This window comes from Eptatretus burgeri, chromosome 13, assembly GCF_056783735.1.
Source record: "Eptatretus burgeri isolate ZD-2024b chromosome 13, Ebu_testis_v1, whole genome shotgun sequence".
NCBI lineage: Eukaryota > Metazoa > Chordata > Myxini > Myxiniformes > Myxinidae > Eptatretus > Eptatretus burgeri.
The window spans coordinates 1,377,711-1,402,710 of NC_140973.1; the positions used below are offsets into that span (position 1 = coordinate 1,377,711).

The 25,000-nt window shown below is 44.2% G+C and overlaps 1 protein-coding gene across 7 annotated transcripts in view; it reads right to left on the bottom strand.

The window, feature by feature from the left end:
- LOC147013662 (receptor-type tyrosine-protein phosphatase gamma-like) overlaps window positions 1-25,000 on the bottom strand; it is a 260,649-nt gene that overhangs the window by 197,582 nt on the left and 38,067 nt on the right. For all 7 annotated transcript variants that reach the window (XR_015050471.1, XM_085850768.1, XM_085850772.1 and 4 more), the window contains exon 2: window positions 18,090-18,158. Coding sequence is in view for 6 of the 7 variants with exons in the window: in XM_085850768.1 (XP_085706894.1) it covers window positions 18,090-18,158 (69 nt within the window). In the remaining variant the exon portion in view is untranslated. The remainder of the gene's footprint in view (window positions 1-18,089; window positions 18,159-25,000) is intronic.

Below are 25,000 nucleotides of genomic sequence, written 5' to 3' on the forward strand. Positions count from 1 at the left end.
ATATATATATATATATATATATATATACACATATACATACACACAGCTCTGGAAAAAATTAAGAAAGCACTGCAAAATTATCAGTTTTTCTGGTTTTACGATTTATCGGTATGTGTTTGAGTAAAATGAACATTTTTGTTTTATTCTATAAACTACTGACAACATTTCTCCCAAATTCAGAATTAAAATATTGTCATTTAGAGCAATTATTTGCAGAAAATGACAACTGGTCAAAATAACAACAAAGATTCAGTTTTTTCAGACCTCAAATAATAAAAACAAAACAAGTTCATATTCATTTTTAAACAACACAATACGAATGTTTTAACTTAGGAAGAGTTCAGAAATCAATATTTTGTGGAATAACCCTGATTTTCAATCACATCTTTCATGCGTCTTGGCATGCTCTCCACCAGTCTTTCACATTGCTGTTGGGTGACTTTATGCCACTCCTGGTGCAAAAATTCAAGCAGCTCGGCTTTGTTTGATGGCTTGTGACCATCCATCTTCCTCTTGATCACATTCCAGAGGTTTTCAATGGGGTTCAGGTCTGGAGATTGGGCTGGCCATGACAGGGTCTTTATCTGATGGTCCTCCATCCACACCTTGATTGACCTGGCTGTGTGGCATGGAGCATTGTCCTGCTGGAAAAACCAATCCTCAGAGTTGGGGAACATTGTCAGAGCAGAACGAAGCAAGTGTTCTTCCAGGACAACCTTGTATGTGGCTTGATTCATAAGTCCTTCACAAAGACAAATCTGCCCGATTCCAACCTTGCTGAAGCATCCCCAGATCATCACCGATCCTCCACCAAATTTCACAGTGGGTGTAAGACACTGTGGCTTGTAGGCCTCTCCAGGTCTCCGTCTAACCATAAGAAGACCAGGTGTTGGCAAAGCTGAAAATTGGACTCATCAGAGAAGATGACCTGACTCCAGTCCTCTACGGTCCAATCCTTGTGGGCTTTTGCAAACCTCAGCCTGGCTCTTCTTTGCTTCTCATTGATGAAGGGCTTTTTTTCTAGCTTTGCACGACTTCAGCCCTGCCCCAAGGAGCCTGTTTCGAACCGTCCTCGCCGTGCACTTCACCCCAGCTGCCGTTTGCCATTCTTTTGCTAGGTCACTTGATGTCATCCTACAGTTGTTGAGTGACATTCGAATGAGTTGGCGGTCATCCTGATCAGTGTAAAGTCGTTTTCGCCCTCTGCCAGTCTGGAGCTTTGTTCTCCCCAATGTCTGCTGCTTGACCTTGTTCTTATGAACCGCAGTCTTTGAAATTTTAAGGATGGAAGCAACGTGACGCTCATTGTATTCTGGCTCAGTGAAGTAAAGTTAAGTGAAGTAAAGCCTCAGTAAAGCCAGAATTGAACCCTTCTTTTCCTCACTCAAAACTTTTCTTTTCAACTCTTTTGGCATGGTCAATAGTTATTTGTTTGATTCCAATTACTTTTGAGGTACTACTAGCACTGTTTTTGCCATCCAGCTGGTCCTATTGCAAGAGGATAGTGATGACCACAGCAGTGGTTTTTATACTTTTCCTTGTTAAATAAGATTCGGTTCAGGTGATCACCTAAACAGTACCTCACTAAGTAGAATGAGATGTGCCTGTGTTGGAAGTCAACAGACACTGGAATGGAATGGCTGCCATACATGTGGAGATGCTGATTTAAATTTTTTTTGGAGTGGTCTCGTTTTTTTTTTCCAGAGCTGTATATATATATATATATATATATATATATATATATATATATATATATATATATATATATATATATATATATATATATATATATATATATATATATCCCCTTCTTGCAAGGTTTCTCAACTGTTTAAAATTATCTCTCCACAGCCTTCCCCTGAAGGAAGTATACTACCCCTTCAAACAGGAGCATATGCTGGTGATTGGTCATATTCAAAGAAGCACCATCCTTGTCATTTATCTTTTATGCCCTCTTTTACAAATCACCATCACACACCCCCATCCTGATTCTTCTGCAATTTCACTTACTAATTCATTCATTAGTATTAGGTCAGCCAGCAATAGCAACTTTTTCTTCAGCTAACGCATCTGCGATACATTCTACACTTCATAATAAACTCGTGAAAAAATAATTACTTCCGGCACGAAAGGTGGACAGAGGTTGTTTTCATCCCTGTTTGCATGGTCCGTGTCTCTTTGGCAGTGCGCACAATATCTCAAAAAGTTGTGGCCGTGTTTGGATGAAATTTGGTGGACAGGTTGGGTGTGTGACAAGGATGAATTGATTCAATTTTGGTGAAGATCCGAATCTGGATCGGACACACATTTTTTATTGCTGAAGTGATTATTCATAATTGAGAGAGAGGTCCAAAAACGATATATAGCATGACATTTCAAAAAGTTATGGACGGATTGACACAAAACTTGGTGGATTAGTTGGGGAGGTGACAAGAACAAGCCGATTAGATATTTTGCAACAAATACCCTGCCAGTATAACCATGTCGTAATCTGATGCACTTTGACGATTATAAAATAATTTTCCTTCAACGATTACATTCAGCAGGATTTGCAAAACAAAGACAGGAAACCATGCATTAAAGCACATGACAGATGGAAAAGGAAAAAGTATTTTATGATCAAGATTCCTGAGATGATGATGACACAGTGTATTTAAAAAAAGAAAAACAATTACATTTTTTTCATGTTCAAGAGATCAATGTTGATAGTTTTAATATTTTACTACGTTTATACTAAAAGATACATGGGTGCTCAAAAGGTTTGCAGAACGAGATAATGACAATCGTCCAAGACATGCCATAAAGAATGATGAGGTATGTACATACAAATTAAATAATTAAAAACTTAATGAATCATATATTTGTAAAACTTTTTTAAACAATGGAATGTCTATGACTATTGAGCCTCCTCTTAGGAAAAACCTTTGAACACCCCATTTCATCTGGATAAAAATGTCCCCGCATGAGAATATCAACTAATTGGCGTCTTACTATTTTGAGAGACTGGGTTTCCTCTCCTATCCTCTTCTCTCTCTATTTTCACTGTGCCAGATATTCACTCTCCACACACCCCTCCAACCTCTCCATCCACCACCAATTGACTTCAGCACCCTTGCCCCAAAACCTTGCCCTCTTTGTGCTACAAACTTCCAGCTAACGTTTTCTTAAAGCTATCTGGCCACAATTTCCTTCCCCAGTGATTACAACAGCCTCGAGTTCTCACGCACAGCATCGGGTGCCAACTTAGACCAGAGCAACAGGGAGGAAGCAGACTGTGATAGTGGCGGTACAAATTGAGAGTGAACACTCACACTTTTTATTGCCCTCTAATTATAACATAGTCCAATGATCAATTATTCAGCTTCAAAGAGCCTAAGTGGCCCCTTAAGCCGCCACCTGAATGGCTACACCACACTACTGTAAAGACACCTATTTCTCATTCAATAGACAACTTATACAAGTATGAACAACTTGAAGACTCATAATGGCTATCTAAATAAAGGCTCTTTCACATCGATGATCCATGAGGCTGAGGTCTGTACTTGTCAAAAGGTCCATGTTACCTCTGAATATGAATGGGGTTTTTGCACAAAAGCGGCTTTCCAAGTCGTGGGTTGGCGTGTTTAGCATTCCCCTCTCATCTAATGGCTCATGATGCTTGGAATCCAGGTTCAAGTGCAATACAGCAGATTTTGTGTATTTGCTTTTATCAACAAATGTTCTTGGAATCTCACATTAAAGGGCATAGCAGCTGTGTGGAGAGGGTTCAGTGTAGAGCTACTACATTTATTCTGGGGTAAGCTTGATAACTGCTGTCGATAGGGTTCAGTGTAGAGCTACGCCATTGATTCTGGGGTGAGCTTGATTGCTGCTGTGGAGAGGGTTCAGTGTAGAGCTACTACATTGATTCTGGGGTGAGCAAGATAACGGCTAAAGAGAGGATTCAGTGTCGAGCTAACACATTGATTCTGTGGCGAGCAAGATAGCTGCTGTCGAGAGGGTTCGGTGTAGAGCTACGATATTGATTCTGGGGTGAGCTTGATAGCTGCTGTGGAGAGGGTTCAGGGTAGAGCTACTACATTAAATTCTGGGGCGAGCTCGATAGCTGCTGTAGAGAGGGTTCAGTGTAGAGCTACCACATTGATTCTAGGGTGAGCAAGATAACTGCCAAAGAGAGAATTCAGTGTCGAGCTAACACATTGATTCTGGGGCGAGCAAGATAGCTGCTATAGCAAGGGTTCAGTGTAGAGCTACTACATTGATTCTGGGGCGAGCTCGATAGCTGCTGTAGAGAGGGTTCAGTGTAGAGCTACGACATTGATTCTGGGGTGAGCAAGATCACTGCCAAAGAGAGGGTTCAGTGTAGAGCTAACACATTGATTCTGGGGAGAGCTAGATCACTGCTGGAGAGAGGGTTCAGTGTAAAGCTACTGCATTGATTCTGGGGAGAGCTCGATCACTACTACAGAGAGGATTCAGTGTAGAGCTACCACATTGATTCTGGGGTGAGCAAGATCACTGCTAAAGAGAGGGTTCAGTGTAGAGCTACTACATTGATTCTGGGGTGAGCTTGATTGCTGCTGTAGAGAGGGTTCAGTGTAGAGCTACGACATTGATTCTGGGGAGAGTTAGATCACTGCTACAGAGAGGATTCAGTGTGGAGCTACTACATTGATTCTGGGGCGAGCAAGATAGCTGCTATAAAAAGGGTTCAGTGGAAAGCTACAATCTTGATTCTGGGGAGAACTAGACGAAGCTATGATGCGTGGCTGCAGGAAACAGTATTTTATACACAATAAATTAGGTGATTACGAGGCGATAGGATAGAGATATTTAAGATAACTAATGGCATAGACAAGATAGGCACAGTGGAGATTTTGAGCAAAATGGGCAGTGATAGGATCAGGGGCCACAGCCTGAAAGTAAAGAAGAGGAGGGTTAAGAAGGTAGTAAGATAGGGTTGTTTCACTCAGATAGTAGTTAATGCATGGAATGGTCTCCCTGGAAAGGTAGTGTCAATCAAGGGGGTAGATAGGTTTAAATTGGAATTAGATGGATACATATAAGCATTTGAGATAGAGGGGTCGTGGATAATGGCAGGACTTGGAGGTAGCTTGGGTGTGGATGGGTGATTTATTCTGGCGTTTGTGTAGTGCAGCATGGATGGGCCAAATGGCTTATTCCTGTGCCAACGTTCCTTGTGTGTAGAGTTCAATGATGTTGACTAAAGTCTTTGCCTGGCAGTGATTTATGTACAAGTACCACTTTTAGCTTTAGCTCGATGTCTAAAAATAAATATCAGCTCAGTCATTCATCAAGCTTCAAAACACCATTTTCTTTCTGATAGAAGCAAATTACAGCATTTATGTGAGACAGTTATAATAATAAGACAGTTGGCTTCCGTTTCCGGGTTTGGAGCGTCGACAGGTCTCCTTTGGGGCTCTCTGCTGACGATCTAAAAGTTAAGTTTCCGGTCATTATCTGTCCCGTTTTAACTGTTTATTTTTCTCACCTACATGTTACTGGATATTCCTAGTTCGGTTTTGTTTCAAAAATCGTGCTATTTTGTGAGGTTTTGTAGACCTTGTCTTCCCGGGTGCTTGAGGCCTACCCTTGAGGCTTGAGGCCAACCGGTTCCCCTCGGTGTACGATCATGTTTATTTGTTTTTTCTCCCCATTATCTTCAATTTCTATCTTCCCTACTTTCCTAACGTCCCCCATCTCTCCTAACTAATCACTCTATTTCTTATCTTAAATAAAATTAAAATTAAAAACAAACAAGCAGTCAAAGACTGGTACTTACGAAATCGTCAACTTGACCTCTGACCTTGTCTTATAAAAGCTGTCTCTCGAGAAGGTAGCGACGCAAACCAGAAGTTTCTACGATGATTCTGTACCAAACCATCAAAAATTGAATGTTTGACCTCACTGTGACCTTGACCTTTGACCGATTTTGACCAAAATCTAAACAGCGCTAGCAATCACCGTCCTGAATCACGTGGTGTAATTTGACATTGGTAGCTTCTTCCATTCTCGAGTTATCGTGCCTACAAACAAACAAACACACAAAAGACACACACAAACAAACACACAAACACACAAACAGATGACGGAAGTCATCAATATACTTACGAAATCTTAGGATTTCGTAAGTAAAAAACGCTACCTTTCTCCTTGCACACTCACGAGTCTCGAATCTTCTTCTTCTTCATCTCCGCTTCTTCCTCCTCTTCTTCTTCCTCGATTTTTTCAACAACTTCCATGACCTAATCTGTTGAAAACTCTCTCAAACATTAATAATAAAAACAAAAACGATCTCTTATAATGCTTCATCTTCGTCTTTCCCACGTGTGGTACTCTTTACTGTATCATAATGCACTACTCTTCTGCTATTTAAACAGATTGCTCTCAAGTCGACCTTTCCTTCATACCTTGCCTAAAAAATCCAACTGTTGCAACGTTTCTTCTCTTCATTCTCTGAATTCGCTTTTTTTGCATTCATCAAGAAATGTGTTAAATCGCATCTCTGACCGCAAACTTTATAAAACCCCAGTTTGCTATGAATGTTCGCTTTCCATCAACCATTTTTTTTCCAACTTCAGTGCCTACTCACTCCTCTCACCCCTCACTCTCAAAGCAACCATCCCACTCTTCTCCCTCCAAGCCTCCCTCTCACCTCTCCCAAAAACTCCCCCCTCACCTTTCTCCCACCATTCACCCCCCTCACTCATCCTTCTCAAAGGTTCCCCCCCTCTCTCATCCACAAAGCTACATCCTTCCACTGCCCTCTCACCTCCATCTCCTCACTCCACCTCCTCAAATCCTCAACTGCCTTCTTCCCCCTCTCTTGTCCCCCCTCTCCCCCAGCAACAAAGAGCCTTTTCTCCTCCCCATTTGGCCCCCTCCCTCACCATTCTGAAATTCCCCACACTCTTTCAACAACCCTCCTTACCCCCCCCTCGTCCCTTGTCCTACCCTCCCCCCCCCCCACCCCCTCCACCCAAAGCCTCCTCCCCTACCTCTTCATTAAAAGTGTGGACCTCAAATATCCGGGGCCTTCGCTCAAACCTTTCAGAATTTTCCATACAGTTTGCCACTGACAAACCAGATATAATCTGCCTAACAGAAACTTTCCTCCCCCAAGACGTGTCTGACTCCCAAGTATCTCTCCCTGGTTACTCCCTCCTCTGGTATGACAGACCTGAGCCTCGTCCTGGTGGAGGAGTTGCTCTCTTCATCAAAGACTCTTTTCCTCACTCTCCATGCACTGCCCTCACTCCCCCGCACCCCCAGGAATACCTCTGGCTACGGCTTCCCCTCCACTCGCACCTCATGTTTATATGTGTACTGTACCGCCCACCAAACAGTGATGACTCCATCTACACCTCACCATCCGAAAACATGGACCAGCTTCTATCTTTTCATCCAAACTCTCTCTTCCTCATATGTGGCAACTTCAATTGTCATCATGCCAGTTGGCTAGGTGTAGGTACCTTCTCACCTGTCATGGCACCTCAGCAAATGCTTTCTGCGACTCATTGGGACTGACGCAATCGGTCAACTTCCCGACCCGGATCTCAACCAATGGTACTCCATCTCTTCTGGATCTGATTTTGACAAATTTCCCTGACAATATCTGCTGCTCTTCCTCCACTCCAATCGTTTCTTCTGACCACGTCCTTGTCAAAGTGGACATCTCTCTGGCTATTATCAGAGAACCACCTCACCGCCGTCGAGTCTGGCATTTCACTCAAGCCGACGGGCAGGGTCTCCAAGCAGCCATCAAACTTATAGACTGGTCTCCTATCGCTACTTTCTCAAACATCAACTCATCCTGGGAATTCTTTCAAAGAAACTTGCTCTCCCTCATGCACAGATTTATCCCCTCTCGTCTTCAGTTGTCCTACCCTTCCTCCCGCCCTTGGTTCACTGAAGCTTGTGGTGAGGCAGTTGTCCTGAAACAACTTGCCTTTGCCTCATGGAAAGCAAACCAACTGACGGCAATATCAGTTCCTTCCATAAAACTCGGAACAAGTGTGTATCTACCCTCAGGAGAACCAGAAAACAACATCTTTCTAATCTCAAGTCTGAACCTCTCTCCCTCCTCAAAATCCTGGTGGCGTCTAATCAAATCTTTTTCTGGTGTATGTTCCCCGTCCATCCCCTCCCTTACCTCAAGTGGCCACACTGCTGATACCGCACGTGAAAAAGCTGAATGCCTAAACTCAGTGTTTGCAGCTAAATCTTGCGTCCAAAACCATCACTTTCTCTACCCACCTTACCCAGTCGCACCCAACTGTCCCTGTACTCTGTATCTCCTCTATATCTTTTTGCTGATGACTCCACCCTCTGACGTACCATCGGTCATCCCTCAGACCGACAAGCAGCAGCTTCTTCGCTCACTGCAGATCTGGATAAAATCACAAACTGGTTCAACACGTGGAACATGTCTTTCAATCCGGACAAATCCCACACTCTCACTATGTCTCTTCGAAAGGACCATTAAGAAAACCCCCCCATCCACTTTCTCAACAATCCTCTGGAAGAAGTCCTTTCTTTCAAGCTTCTGGGCCTCACTATCTGCCATGACCTTTCCTGGGAAAGACACATTTCAAACCTCGCCTCCAAAGCCAGTCGCCGACTGGGAATCCTCCGTCGTGCAAAGGCCTTCCTTGGCCCACCTGAGCTCCTGACCACTTACAAAGTTTTTGTCCACAGCCTGATGGAGTACTGCTCTCCCCTCTGCGCTGGTGCTACTGCCTCCCACCTTTCTCGGCTTCACGCTGTGGAAAATAAGGCATTTCGGATCATTGGCATCTCCCACGATGAGGCTGAGTCTTTGGGCCTCTCACTCAATCACCGCAGATTGGTCAGTGGTCTTTCTGTCTTCTACTTTCTCCTCTGCAGCCTTGTCCCCTCCTCCCCCCCTTTGCTCTCTCTGCGATTTGTCCCCACCACATTTCCACAGGGCGCTCAAGGTCTGCCAACAACCCCTTTCTGGTAAAACTACCAAAATCATGAATCACTGCTCACCTTCACTCTTTCATTCCTCTTTTTCCCACCTTTGGAATAAACTCCCTCACTCTATTCATTCCCATTCTTCCCTCCAGGCCTTCAAAACAGCTGTTCACCACCACCTCTTATCATCCCCCATCCAAATCCTCGATCTTATTTACCCCCGATAATCCACCCAAGCCCACCTACTTCAAATTCCCTGCTTTCCTTCCTGAAAGTCCCTGTAATGTCCATCTTCTATTCCCATGTTCCCCGCCCAATCCCTCTCCCTTCCACAGATCTAATGTCTCTGTTCTCCACTGTTTTGTTCTTCCCACTCCCTCCCCTCTTGTCTCATGCCCCCCTTGCTGTGTGTTGTGTGTTTGCTCTCACACGAGCCTCGACAAGTTATTCAAAAAAATTTTTTTTTTAATCTTCATATAAACCAACACATTCCATTATAAATCCATCTGCTTTCATCGTGCTTTCTTTAAGGATAGTATTATTGATTTGCTGGTGGTTACTGCAACGTCTGGTAGTTTATTCCACTCGTCCATCACTATATACCTGGAGAAGTATTTCCTGATATCCAGAAGCGCACATTACTTTTTTTAGTTTCACTGAATGACCCCTTGTTCCCACATATTCTGTTCTTTCAAAGAGTAACTCTTCATATAAGGTGTCTACCTGGTGGAAGAAGAGGTAAGCTTGGAGGAGATCTCCATATCCTCTTCTCGTTTCCAATGTTATCAGGTTCAATCGTCCTAGTTGAGCTTCATGTGATAGTTCTCTGATACTTGGGATGAGGTTGGTGGCCCTCGCTTGTACTTTTTCCAATCCTCTTTTATCGTTTTTTTAGATAAGCACTCCAAACTTGAATACATCAATCAGCGTGTTAATGAACAACAGACTAATACAGCTACATTCCAACTTTAGTTCTTCAAGAAAGTTTCTTCGTTCCCCACCAAGTACTCTGCTGGCTTTCTTTGCTGCCGAGGAACATCGGGATGTGGTTTTAAGACACTTACAAATTAATCCTTCCAGATATTTTTCCTCTCCAGTCTCCTTGAGCTGAGAATTCTCCATCTTGTAAATGTGGTGTGAGCTACTGCTTCCTACGTGAATTCCTCCACATTTGTTTAAGTTGAATTTAATTTGCCATTTTTCTGTGAGTTTATGTCTTGATGCAGGTTTCAAATTCCTTCTATGTCCGATACCTTCTGTGATACTTTGGAGACATCACCGTCTCCTGCAAATTCTCATCTAAACCATTCATATAGAGGAGGAAGCACAACAAGCCAAGCATTGATCCTTGTACTGGAGAGCTTGCAACATCTGTCCACTTTGATTTGGCACCTTGAGTGATTACTGTTCCTCTCCAACCTGATAACCATGCCTGATCCGCTAATGAACTTTCCCACCTGTGATGAAATTTTGACAATGAGCTGTTTGTGTGGAACTGTCAAAACTTTTTCCCATGTTCATGTATACCACATTGACTGGGATACCTTGGTCAATTCAGTGATTAAGATTTTATCATTCAGTGGCCTGAAAAAGTATTCACCCCCATCAAAAGTTTTCACGTTTTAATGCGACCTGAGGAGCTTATTTCATGATGCTTTCAAATCAACCATAATATAGAGTCTTCACAAACTACTCCAAAATAATAAAGCTAAAAAATGTAGATAAAATGTGAATGTTTGAATAACAGAGAAAAATCAGGTGATTCTCAGTTATACAAGTATTCAAGCCCTTTGCCTAACGAACCCAAAATCACTTCAGGAGCAAATTATTTGGTTGAAAGGTTAAACAAAGCATAATTGGTTTCACCTGAATGTAATCAGTGGTTTAATTTTAAATGAAGCTCCTCTACTTATCTAAGGAGTTTTAAGGTGCAACTCACTTGGTGAACCAACAAGGAAAACATGAAGATCAAGGAGCTTTCCAAAGAAGTCAGACATGAACTGGTGGAGAAGCACCGTTCAGGAGAGGGTTATAAGATTATTTCAAAGTTATTCATTATCCCTTTAAGTACAGTGAACTCCATTATTAAGAAGTGGAAGAGGTATCATACCATCCAGACTCTACCAAGATCAGGTCGCCCATCCAAACTCAGCAGCCAAACAAGCAGGAAACTGATTTGGGATGGCACTGTAAATGTAAATAAACCCAACAATGACTTTGAAAGATTTGCAAGGCTCGATGTCCGAGATGGGGGTCAGTGTTCATCAATCAACAATATCCCATTCCCCTCACAAAGCTGGCCTCTATGAACAGGTGGAAAGAAAGAAGCCATTACTGAAAAAAGCCAGTCGCCGACTTGGACTCCTCCATTGTACAAAGTCCTTCCTTGGCCCACCTGAGCTCCTGACAACATACAAAGCTTTCGTCCACAGCCTGATGGAGTACTGCTCTCCCCTTTGGGCTGGTGCTCCTGCCTCTCACCTTTTTCGGATTCACGCTGTGGAAACCAAGGCATTTCGGATCATTGGCATCTCCCGCAATGAGGCTGAGACTTTGGGTCTCTCACTCTCTCACTCTCTCACCGCAGACAGGTCGGTGGTCTTTCTGTCTTTGACCATCTCCTCTCTAGTCTCATCCCCCCTGCTCTGTCTGTGATACGTCCCCCCCCCCATACTTCCGCAGGGCACTCAAGGTCCGCCAGCAACCCCTTCTTGTAAAACTACCAAAATCATGAATCACTGCTCACCTACACCGTTTCGTTCCTCTTTTTTTTCCGCCTTCAGAATAAACTCCCACACCCTCTTCAATCCCATTCCTCCCTCCAGGCCTTCAAAACAGCTGTTCACCACCACCTCTTATGTTCCCCCAACCAAAATGTCGATCTTTTCTACACCCGTTAATCCACCCCAAACCCACCTCCTTCAAATTCCCTGCTTTCCTTCCTGAAAGTCCCTGTAATGTCCATCTTGTATACCCCGTGTTCTCTGCCCATCCCTCTCCCTTCCACAGATCTCCTAATGTCTCTCTTCCCCACTGTTTTGTCCTTCCCGCTCCCGCCCCTCTTGTCTTATGCCCCCCCCCCCTTTGCTGTGAGTTGTGCGTTGCTCTCATATGAGCCTCAACAATGAATACAAAAGGTTCACACATATGATGTCATCAGCATCAACCATATGGCATCACAAGGCCCAACACAGGTGGAAACGTACGTCTGTCTAATCGACCTTCCATTGAGAGCACGGGTACTTTTCCCGAAATGAACAACCAAGCAGCTTGGAGAGCGCTCTCCAAGTGGCTTAAGCACTCAAGCAAGAACTCCAACGAAACGGTTGTTAAGAAATGGCTAGTTTGGTACGCGATTAGCTACACATTAAATATACACCTTCCGGGATGCCCAAAATGTCAAATATGTCCATATTGGACAACTGAACACTTTTCTAGGAGTCAGAAATGCTTATAAGTTAGATTATGGAGCTTAAATTTTGTAATTCGCCTACGTTTAACAGATACTCGTGGTGATTGCATGTGCAGAAATTAAATAAAGCCGCAAACGCTGCTGTCCCGGGTGTTTATAAGCATCGCAATGTACCCAGTGATTCGGCGCGATGATGAACAGGCATTCGATAATATGAGTGAGTTAAGTGAAAACAACTTTTCGTGAAGAAATCGTTGTGGCCTGTTCCAAGTCAAGGCATGGTTGAGCAGGCCAAAAAACATGGTGGCTTCAGACTCCAGCGAGGTTACCCAGGAAACGCCTTAAAGAGCAGGTTGCGGGTCACCAAACATGTTCTGAAAATTTATCAATATGATTATATGTGCATTAAATAGTTCGATGCAAACTATTGTGATTGCCTAACTATTGGTATGGGAAAATTAATGAAATTTAACTCCGAAGTTGTTATTTCTCGAGGCTGTTGAAAAAAACAGCCGTGTGCCCATATATGGATGGTGACGTCACGTTCTCCAAAACAAAGCGGACGCTCACTCGCTCATTGAAGAAGTGTCCAGTTCAGCGGGCCGTTCTTTCGCTTTTTTTGAGCTTGCAACTGTCTATATTATCCTTTTTTATTTTGAATTATTGTAGAACAAAGTTATTTGGAAATTTGTACATCATGCCTCGTACGTGTGTAGTCATGTTTTGCAAAAATGGCTGGAAAACGGGTAATCGCTCCCACCGATTCCCGAAGGAATCAAACATTCGCCGGCAGTGGATAAGATTTGTACAAACAAAACGGGCGAATTTTCCCCCCAAAAAAACGGGTAAAGAGGACCCTTTGGATAGACTTGTCATTTGTGGTGACCATTTCACAGCCGAGGATTACGAAGGCAACGCAATGAGTGAGCTCGGTTTCAAAACAACTGCTCAAGTGAGACTGAAGCTTGACGCTGTGCCCACCATACAGCCTTCTCTTCCTCAGCTGGCTCCTGCTTAATCTTCTCACACTGTCACCGACGATTATTCGCAATTTAGTTTTAATGGACAATTATTCAATTAGCGCCAACGCATTTTGCCTTTTCGCAATGTCATCGCAAGGAAAAACACAAAGAAAAGAGAAGAGAAAAAAGAAAAGAAAAAAAACATGTGCAAAAAAAAAAAACTTTCAAACAACCACACAGTCTGTTCCTTCACTCTCGTAAACAACGACTGGATTGGGGCATTGTGTTTATCTATAAATGCGCATAAGAAATCGAGAAATTATTAGAATACACTATCCGGAAGTCAATACGTTGTGACCCGTAATGGGGAACGCAACTGAGAATCTCTTTCCCATCGGCCATGCCGACGCAGCAACGTGTCCTGTCATTGGTTGGTAAATAAATGGCCATAACTTGGGAGGCACTTGTCCGATTAATATCAAACCACCTTGAAAAGGCACATACTCAGGGCCCCAGTAATATACCTGGCAAGTTTCAATTAGATCAGACCAGTGGTTGTCGAGAAACAGCAGTCACTCACACACACACACACACACACACACACACACACACACACACACACACACACACACACACACACACACACACACACACACACACACACACACACACACACACACACTGCTGGAATTATAGATAGATATGCCACAACAGTCTCTTGAAAGTTGGGGTTTGTTCTAACTGTTCACTTTCGCTGGGGTCAAGCTCAGCTGTCAGAAAGACTTCAACGCCAAGGCTACGGTGTATAATATATTTGGGTCCATTATTGATTAATTCTATTTCTGACTCTTGAGTGACTAGAGGGTTGGTGGTGGTCGTATGGCAGCTCAGCTGCTGGGGTAGCTATCATTTCTTGAAGCGTGACTGTGTCGCTGATGCAGTGCCCCTCTACCAGTGCACACACTGGAACTGTGACTCATTTTGCCGACCTCGGAAAGATGACAGGCTGAGTCAACCCCCTGCTGTATTAATTAAGCGGCTGACGGGCCTTGAACTCAGGACCCTGGGATCCCAAGCCACCACCCAAACCACTGAGCCAACACCAGGCTACTAGAGGGTTAAAAAAATATTATTATATCAAGTCACAGACGAATCAAACTTTACATTATTTTATGCATTGAACAAGAAAATGAAAATCTACAAACCAGTCTGTCTAGTGGAGTCTGTCAGTGTGAACTGCCGGACAGTCAGTCCTGCCACTTTGACACAAAATAGGCCGTTTTCTGGCACTTGCAAGTGGCTCAAATTTATATGGTTGAGGGCCAGAAACTCCATAGTATAAATTCCCATCATCCTCCGACTCGTCCTCGGCAATATCGGAATGAAAACACTCAATTTCATCGCCGCTGAAAAAAACTCTGATTCGCATCTCGCCATTGTTCACACGTTGTTTCCGAATGTTTACGAAGTTTTCGGAGAACGTGACGTCATAGCATCTTCGGTAACTTCCGGACTGCTTTTTCGATCACTGACAAAAGTTTTGACTCAAAAGTCAATTTTAGCATATTTTGAGTTTCAGATGTAAGAAAATAAATACCCAACGATTATTAATGTGCTGACAACCTTTGAATCACGCGAAGTCATCAGCGACCCAAAACCTGCTCTTTAAGAGCCAGAGAGCAAGGTGGCCAAGGATCGCCTGATGAAAGATATAATTAAATAAGGCCGTTAATTATCTTCAAAAGGGGTGTTTTAATTAACCCAACCACCCAATTTTCACTCTTGCACTTCCTTGGAGTTACTTTTTTTGTATACCTTGTTGAGGCTCATATGAGAGCTAACACACAACGCACAGCAAGGGGGGCATGAGACAAGAGGGGCGGGAGTGGGAAGGACAAAACAGTGGGGAACAGACAGATGAGGAGATCTGTGGAAGGGAGAGGGATGGGGTGGGGAACATGGGGAACATGAGATGGACATTACAGGGACTTTCAGGAAGGAAAGCAGGGAATTTGAAGGAGGTGGACTTGGGTGGATTATCGGGGGTAGAAAAGATCGAGGATTTGGATGGGGGATGATAAGAGGTGGTGGCGAACAGCTGTTTTGGAGGCCTGGAGGGAAGAATGGTATTGAATGGAGTGAGGGAGTTTATTCCAAAGGCGGAAAAAAAGAGGAATGAAAGAGTGAAGGTGAGCAGTTTTCTGAGTGTGCATGCAAAGTTTCAGGCTGCTAGCTTTTTATGGTTGTGGAGTTATGGAGGACACACACACACACACACACACACACACACCCTTTTATTAGTATAGATGCGTGTGTTATAAATGTACCCAGTTCGGCGTGTCCTTTCCTCCATTGGTCTCGCATAGTCCGCACATACGGGCCCCAGCAAAGGAAGTGCGTCACAACGTGAGGGCAGGAGAGAGAGAACATGGCATGCGTGTGGAACGTGCAGTGTGTAATGATGGCCGGTAAGGTCAGTGGGAAAATAGAAGGAACACCAGGACCAGCGCCATTACAGGTAATGGGAAAGACAGAGACACGGGAGGTAGAAAGTTGCACAAAGCCGGAACGCGAGAGAATTTATTTATCAAGCCTGTACACAATAAATTTATTTATAACAAATTGGAAATGAGGAGATCGGGGCATGCACAAGGCCAAATTTGTGCAGGGAGCGCATGACCCCTCAGGTGAGCCATCCGTGCGGCTGGAGCCGGCGGTACCGGCATTTTCCGAGAACAGGTACGTATAGCCCAATGGTACGAATGGTGAGTGCGGGATTAATGAGGAGACTCTCCATGGGGGTGTATGTACATGTCTGTATGTGAGGATGATTGTGTGCGGTGTGCAAATCTTCCCGGTATGCAATCTGAACTCGCACCCGGGTCGAGGTAGTGGAGGTGACACGGCCACCTGGAGAGCCACATACTTTGGCATGGGGTGAGCATACGTGCCGTGTTGTTGAATCTGCCTGGCACGTGCAGCGAGAAACAGGCATGGGTAAGATGCGTGTGCAGTTGAGGAAGAGCCGCCGGTTACACCCGTGTCTGCAGCGTGGATGTTCATGGCGGATGTTGAACTGCCGGTTGGTGAGACGTGCATTCCGGTGCAAGTTGAGCCACCAGTGAGCAAGTTCAAAGCCACATGCTATGTGCATGACAGCGCGGGTGTGCACAAGGGCACTTGTGAAGGAATAAATGAGAGGGATGCACATGGGGCAGCCGTCAGTGACACACAGTATAGGTTTTAAATTAAAATCTTTCCCCATGTCATTATTGATTTGAGCCTGGTACAGTGCAACATATGATATGAATGGGGTAGGCCGACTGGAGGAAGGGAGCAAAGGGTGCTGCATGTGGGTGCATGCATGCCTGCCGTTGTGTTTCTATCCTCAGATGCACCAGAACTCAAATTCAGTACAACATAGATATGAACTCTCAGGTCCTTATCTAATTGCAAACAGTTGGTGGCAGTTGGTCAAGTCCACCTAGAAGATAGGCATTTATCAGTTCCTTCATTCTGGTTGAATTCCCACCAAGCTTACTACCCACATTCACTCTTTTGTTAATCTTTTCTCCCATTTGTGATACCAACCTGCTAAGGTGATTCAATCCCACCACATATGTACCACCACTTCTTGCCATCCTCCATCTATACCCACAATGTTTTCTACTCCCATTAGCCTCTCCTATTCCAACCTTGCTGCACATTACTGTATTTCCACCCCTCCTGCATCTCATCTTTTCTTCTTCATTCATTACTTTGCTTGTTGTACTTGTCCATTGACCCACTGCCCATATGTTCACTTCAACCCCCTCCCCAAAATCACTTCGCTCTTCCAAGCATCTCAATTTGGTTTAAGATTTCAAAAAACAATAGAGTTCACAGCTTAAGGACTAAACGTTTAGAAAATTGCATCACATTGCAAGACAATCAGAGACAGGATAGAGAAGAGAGCAGAGAAATAAGTGAGAGGCAGCCAAGTCAAATTGGAACACTTGGCAGGTCAACCACACCATGTCCAGCACAAGACTATTTTCACATGATGTTTATGATTATAAAGTCTTCCACCAAGCACTTGGTTTTCCATCTCGAAAACAATGTTTATGTAAATGGTGAACTTGTACTACTCCCAGAAAGCAAAGGACATGCTCCATAGTCTCTCCATTATTAGCATGATCGTCAAAGTAAAAGTAGCATCGCTTACTGTCGGCATTGGTACATCCAGAGCAACTACAGCAGCACATCATTAGAGAAATATGCATCACAATTCCTGCCATAATGTTATAATTTGAATAAAGGTGGCGATTTTTTTTATGTTACACTGAAACAGAGCTAACACTAGGCCAATTGGAGTACTCACTTGAATTAAGAAGCTACAATCATTCATGCAAAGTCAATTCAGGAAGCAGTGGAGAATCATGCAAGTGAAGATAATAGCATATATGATTAAAATGTTATTTGTAACCTTTTTTGAGTAGTATTACAACATAAGATGGATTCTTGGAACTTTTATGAATAAACCATCACAGTGCACATTGATATCATGGTAAGATCATGCAACCATCAAAGCACACATAGACTTATAAAGATGAGGTTAAAATCACAACAGGTTTGTTGTTGAATCAAGAAACAACTGTGTGTGCAAAAACATGTCATTAGCCAGAAATTTTACAAACTGGAAAAAGTCGTTTTTCACTGACATAAAAACGATTAGCAATTCTACTCTACAGTGGAGTTCACTGTTGCCCACAACATACCTGTGTACGTCCAACTGGAGGAGGAATTATTCTCTGCATTATCAAACAGGCAACTTCGTCCAATGACACCTATTTGACAGACAAATGAAAAGGAATAAAGACAAATATGCCATAAATTACACACATGTACACCATTTTGAGTGGCTCGGTGGGAGGAGAAATCCACACACATACAGTACATACATACATACATACATACATACATTAAACTTTTACAGTTAAGTTTGTAAGTTAAGTTTGTAAGTTAAGTTTGTAAGTTAAGTTTGTAAGTTTGTAAGTTTACAGTTAAGTAAACTTTTACAGTAAAGGTGTTTCTGGCTCCAGATGCAGTGTGCAGTGGGTGGAGCCTGCGATACAGGACACTGGGAGCAGTGCTATGCCATACCTGCCAGTGTGGCAGTGTCAGCCATCAGCTACACTGTGGTCTGCAGTTCAGACAACTTTTTTTTTCTTTAGCAATGCTAGTCCATCATTGGACTCAATGGGCTGACATTGCTATGGGGGGAAAAAAAAAAAACATTGCCTAGTTTACCTGTGAGCAGCAGTGTGCCAGCCAAAGCTGCTTGCGTGCTGTGGCCGGTCCCGTGTCTTTCACATGCTCCACCCACTGCCAACTGAATCATGAGCCCACTGCACTGCCACAAGGGCAAAGTGGCAGAACTGCAGCTCCCCGACTTGCCACATTTGGGGTTGTATCCTCAAAGCAACCTCCTGTTTAGTGTCAATGACTTGTGTGAACGTGGCATTTACTCTTCTTTCATTAATTCACTGTCTGGTAAAGCACTGTATTGTGGTTTTTTTAATTGTTTGTCCTTACTCTGAGATTCTCCATTTATGTTGTCTTGTTCTAATAAATGATATTCTTATTTCCTAAGACCAGGTGTCTACCCTGCTCCATGCTGGTAATATAATTTCAGTTCATTGGGCTTTTCCTTGGAGAGGATTGAATTGAGCAACGAGATTATAATAATCTGATAACTAGAGCGAAGTTGATGGCGCACCATCGCAAGTCCCCACGCTTCCCACCTAAAACAAAGTTGAATTACGACAGGACTCAGAGAAGGAAAGGTTGAACCCCAATTTATCAACCTAGCCATCTCAAACAACCCAAGTCCTCAACATAGCCCCTCCCACCTGAAGGCTTCAATCCCCTCCCAACAACTGCTCAACCACCCCCCCCTCACCAAAAGTCCTCAATGTACATGTGAAGGACTGTTTTTCGATCCTGTAGTTGCACACTATTCAGCCTTGAAAACTTGGGTGAAACCCAAAAGGACAAGTTGAAGTCTTTTAAATTAAGCCATTTTTAACTTCAAATATTAATCATGACTATTTACTTTCCTCTGCGTACATTTCTTTCATGATAGACAATGTGTTGTTCAGTTATTAAATGTACTCTGAAGTTTTTAAAAACTCAGCAGTACTCTTAATTATAGAAAGTTTTCTTTGGGCTGCCTCGATTGTTCCCAAACAAAACATGCATTATCTCATTCCTCTGCGATAATCAAAACATACCTTTCTTTCCTTAAAATATAACTTTATTTCAAAATAGAAGATGGGCCTATAGGTACGCATACTTGTACCTAAGCTGTCTTGCCTGGGTTTGAATCCCAACCCAGCTATAAACTGTCATCCCAGTGTATCACTGGCAGGGTGATTCATCAATGGGTGTGCCATCTCTCAGATGGACATTAAATGGGAATCCCGTCTTTCAGCATTAGTTTGTGGATGTTAAAGATCACATGGTGTCCTTCAGGAAAAGTAGGTGAGCGACTGCCAATGCCCTGGCCAAAATTTCAAATTCCTGGTCTAGCCAACAGAGGGCATTGCATCAGTGGCACATCTGCACCCTCAGCCAATGATGCTACTCTACAGTCTTGTGCTGCTTACGAACAAAGAAGAATGATAGAAGCCGCATTGCTCAGTCTTCAAATGAACACCAGAGGCCTCCTCCTGTTTGAAGGAGGTGGGTTTTGGGTGGATAAGCGGGGGTAGAAAAGATCATGGTTTTGGATGGGGGAAGATAAGAGATGGTGGTGAACAGCTGTTTTGAAGATCTGGAGGGAATAGTATGCCTGGTGTTGACTTACGGCTAGGGTGGTAGGCTTGGGATCCTCGGGTCCTGAGTTCAAATCCCACTTGGATGTTGAATTAATACCAGGTGGGGTTGACTCAGCCTGTCATCCTTCTGAGGTTGGAAAAATCAGTACCAGCTTGCAAGTGTCCTGCGTCGGAGTGACGGCCCGTCAAGGATTGTGTCCAATAGCCGAGGAGACTGCTGAGGCAGCACCAACACTGTACAGTTTGGTCCCAATGGATGGATGGAGGGAAGAGTGGGATTGAAGAGAGTGTGGAAGTTTGTTCCAAAGGTGGGGAAAAAGAGGAATGAAAGTCCTATATCTTCCAACCCCTAGTCCCAAATCCCCCCCCCACCTTCCCAACATCTCAATCTCCCTGTTCCAACTCCATGCACCCTCACCCCCAACTCACTGTCCTCTCCTCCTCATTTCTTCCCGTTCTTAACAACGTTACACAAAGATACACAAGGAACTTTGGCGCATGAGAAAGCCATTTGGCCTATCATGCCTACGTTGTTCCTGTCCCCATTTGTTAAGAAGAATGTCAAAAGTAAATAAAGATGGAATGTTCAATTCACAATCACTTCCCCCTTTCTTCCCTTATCCTTACTACAATTCATGGACCGGTGTTTGTGGGTTTTTGTCACACTACTCCTCCTTCAGTTGTGGGCAGATTACATCCAGGCTTGCTACATAGGATCAGCATGACCCCAATTAATCCATAGGGATGTTTGTATCTTTGCCAGTGGCCGTGCGGGGGAGGGGTTGGTGACGCAAATTCTCTATGTTAATGTGTATTTGTGTGGCGCCGCCTCTAGGTGTGGGGAAGGGTATTAAAAGTCTCCACCAGTTTCAGTGCAGTGAGTTGTTTTGAACTTCAAGCAGTAGGTATGTTTTTGCTTCATGCACATAACTTCATGGGTTATTTTTTTGCCTAAACAGAGCTGTGAGTTGTCTATAGGTCAGGGTCATTTATGGGAGCATGCGGCAGAGCAACGCGTCACTGTGTCCACTTTCCGCCGGTACTCCGGGGGCCTCCATCTGGCCATCCCACAGGCAGATGCCAGGCCCATCCCCATTTCCTTGAGATGCTGATCAACTTGCTGCAACCACGAGGCACGTGGTCTGCCCACTGGCCTCCTCCACTCACGAGACTCCCTCACTCAGAGAATCTTGTGAGCAGGATCAGCATCAGGAAAACAAGCCACATGTCGAAACAGCTGGAGCTGACGCTCACGGACTGTGCAGGTAACAAATCTCATTTGAGTCTCTCTCAGCAACCGCTCGTTAGACAGAAAGTCCAACCAGTGAAAGCCAAAGATTCTCCGAAGAGACCTGGTACCAAAGCCTTTAAGTCTCAGTCTCAGATCCCTGGTCAGAGTCCAAGTCTCACATCCATAGAGCAAGACTGGAAGCACCAAGGACATGAAGATTCGGACTTTTGTCCTCCCGCACAGGAACCGGCAACGCCACACCCCATGATCCAGTGAATCCATGACTCCCCAGGCCTGACCCAGACGTCTATTGACCTCTGAGTCACAGTCAGCAGAGACATGAATATCACTGCCAAGGAAAGTGAATCTCTCTACGACCTCAATATCCTCACCACAAACAGGCACAGACAGGACAGCAGCATCCAAATTGCCACTGAAAGCCTGGATCTTAGTTTTGACCCAGGAAACCTGTAATCCCAGCGGCTCCAACTCCTCATTCAGCACAACGAGGGCCCCCAAAAGAATATCCAAAGTCTCTGCTAAGATGACTGCATAATCTGCTAAATCAAGGTCAGAGATCTTGACATTTCCAAACGATGCACCACAGCTTTATCTCTCTGACATCCTCCACAGTATCCAGTCCATACAAGTGCTGAAAAGTGTGGGGGCCAGTACACACCCCTGACGAACTCTAGTAACAACTGGAAATAAGTCAGAGAGGGTACCACCACATCTCACAGCACTCTCAGTACCAGAGTAGAGTTCAGACTTCAGATCAATCAGTTTTGGTGGCACCCCACGAACACCAAGAATCCTCCCCTCCAGAGGGAATCCCGATTCCTTGAATCAAACACTTTACAGAGATCAACATAGGCTGCAAGCAGCCCCTGCCGAAACTCTCAACTGCGTTCGGTGAGGACCTGAAGAGCAAGGATACGGTCAATCGTTGACCTCTTTGGTGTAAAGCCTGACTGCTGTGGACGCTGGTGCTTCCAAGACATCCACTGGCAACATCAAGGACGGTGGTCTTGAAGGCACTCCACAACTCTTCAGGATCTCCCAAAGCACGTAGACCCCCCAAATCTCCACTCAGCTTGTTCGCAAACTCCTCAGCTCCCCTCTCATCCTTGAACTTGCCAACGTCCAGCCGAGGCTGGGATGGGATGGTACCATTGTGCTGGATTTAAGGTGCAACTTAAGAGTTCCTCCAACAAACCGGTGGTCAGTATTGAGTAACTGAGCACTCCGGTAGACCCTGCAGTTCTGGATCATCCTCCAGCGACCAGCAACGAGCACATGGTCAATCTCCTTTTCCACACCGCCAGCGTTGAAATACCAAGTCCATCGATGAGCTTGTGAACGCTGAAACCATGAACTGGCCACCCTAAGTCCATGACTTCTTGCAAAGTCAAGGAACTTAGTGCTATTCAGATTCACAGTTCCAGACCCATGGGGACCAATACACATCTCAAAACCATCCCTATCAGTTCCCTGTCGATGCATTGAAATCCCCCAGGACTCGAAGTGTATCTCGCCTGGAGCGGTGATCAACCACAACCTTGAGCATGGCATAGAAGGCGTCCTTCATGGTGAGATCACTCGCCTCAGTCGGAGCGTAAACAGAGACCAGGGAAATGACACCCAAGGAGTGACGAATCCTTAGTCTCATAATACGCTCGTTGACCGGTGTTAACTCAATTATCATTGGAGTCAGCTTGATGGACACAGCTACAGCAACTCCTTGGGCATGCCAACCATCAGAGCGACCAGACCAATAGTAGGTGTAACCACTCGCCAAGATCTCGCCACAATCCGGTCTCAGGACCTCAGAGAGTGCTGCAATACCGATGTCCAAACGCTTGAGCTCAGATGATTACAGAGACAAGTGATCATCCTCTCTTAGGGATAGGACATTCCAGGCAACCACCCGAAGGATGTAACTGCCTCAGGTTAACCCAAGGAGACAGCCGTCTAGTGGACGACACCTCAGCACCACTCCGACACACTCTCCCGCAATCTGACCCGGGAATGTTACCCCGTGGTTTCCCTCCCATCATCAAAGATTGTGGGTCCTGAAGGCTTTGCCCCAATCCCGTCATCCAGGTGAGCTGCCCTGCGAAGATTAGGTGCACAGGAGGTACTCCCACAGAGTGGGTTTTCAGATTTTTTCATGCTTCGAGAATGTTTTGCGGAATGAAGGGTTTTACGGTGGCCAGAGTGCAAATCCAATACACGGCCCAAATAAAGGTATGCATCAGAAAAATGTGTTTCATGCTTGGAACAAGATCGCCCATAGGGCAGGTACTCTGCTCGTAATAATAATGCCATTTCTTTCATGTCATAAAGGCGAATAAAGCTGCCGAGGCAGTTCCATTGGCAAGGAGTACAGTCCTGGATGGGTCGCCACTCTGACACAGGTTACCCCTCATGGTTATCACCCCAGTACACTGATACTCATTTATCCGACCTCGGAAAGATGACAGGCTGAGTCAACCCCACCTCGTGTTAATTCAATAGCAAACGGGATCACAATGAGGACCCTAAGATCCTTAGCCAGTCACTCTTACAACTAAACCAACACCAGGCTTAATGGTAGATATTAAACCCATTATAAATGAGAGAGGTATCAATGGGGCAATTTTCCCATGTTCTGTGATTGGCATCAAATAGTCAGAATATCTGTAAAGATGGTTACTAATCTTGCTGATCATTCTGAAAAAAAACTACCCAAAATCCTGCACAATTTGAATGTCTCACTTCCAAAGCTCACCAATCCATCCATCCATCTATTGGGACCATACTCTGTGCAGAGCGTAGGTGCTGCCTAAGCAGACTCCTTGGCTATTGGACACAATACTGGATAGGTTGCCACTCCGACACAGTATACCAGCATGCTGGCACTCATTTTTAAAGACCTCACAAGGATGACAGGCAGAGTTAACCCCACCTGGTATTAATTCAACATCCAAGTGGGGTTTGAACTCAGGATCATAGGATCCCAAGCCCACCACCATTAAGCCAACACCAGGCATATTCACCAAAGTTATCATTGATAAAGGTCAATTTACACATTCTTGGGAAAATAACAATACCATTATAGAGTGTAATGATACAGGTGACACATAGCCTATCCTCATAGGTGCTCATGAAACATCTGCTTTCACCCAGAATTTAAATCGATGTCACCGTTTTTACCAACACAATCACTGTGTGACATTATCAGAGGTTAGGTTCTTTTAAATTATAATGTCCTATCAAAGTAGTTAAGATGAAATTGCAATTGAGGGACAAAATTAAGAGGGGGAAAAAAAATCACAAAACATTGGAGAAAACACATTCACACGATAGACATTTCACCTCGTTCATCTACTCGATTGTTAAAACATTACGCTAAAGAAACCTTTCAGATTTTTTCTGCAAATTATGCAGTGTACTACCCAAAGGTACCAGAAAACAGTCAACCATAAAGATGTTTTAACAATGTACAAGCACAATGGAGTAACTTGCATATTCACAATCAGAGGATATATTTTACTTTGTATTAAACACTGAAGCAGTAAAATGTCCCTCCATCTGCCTCAGTTTTCAGAAACACTCAGACCAACAAGAAGGAACAACT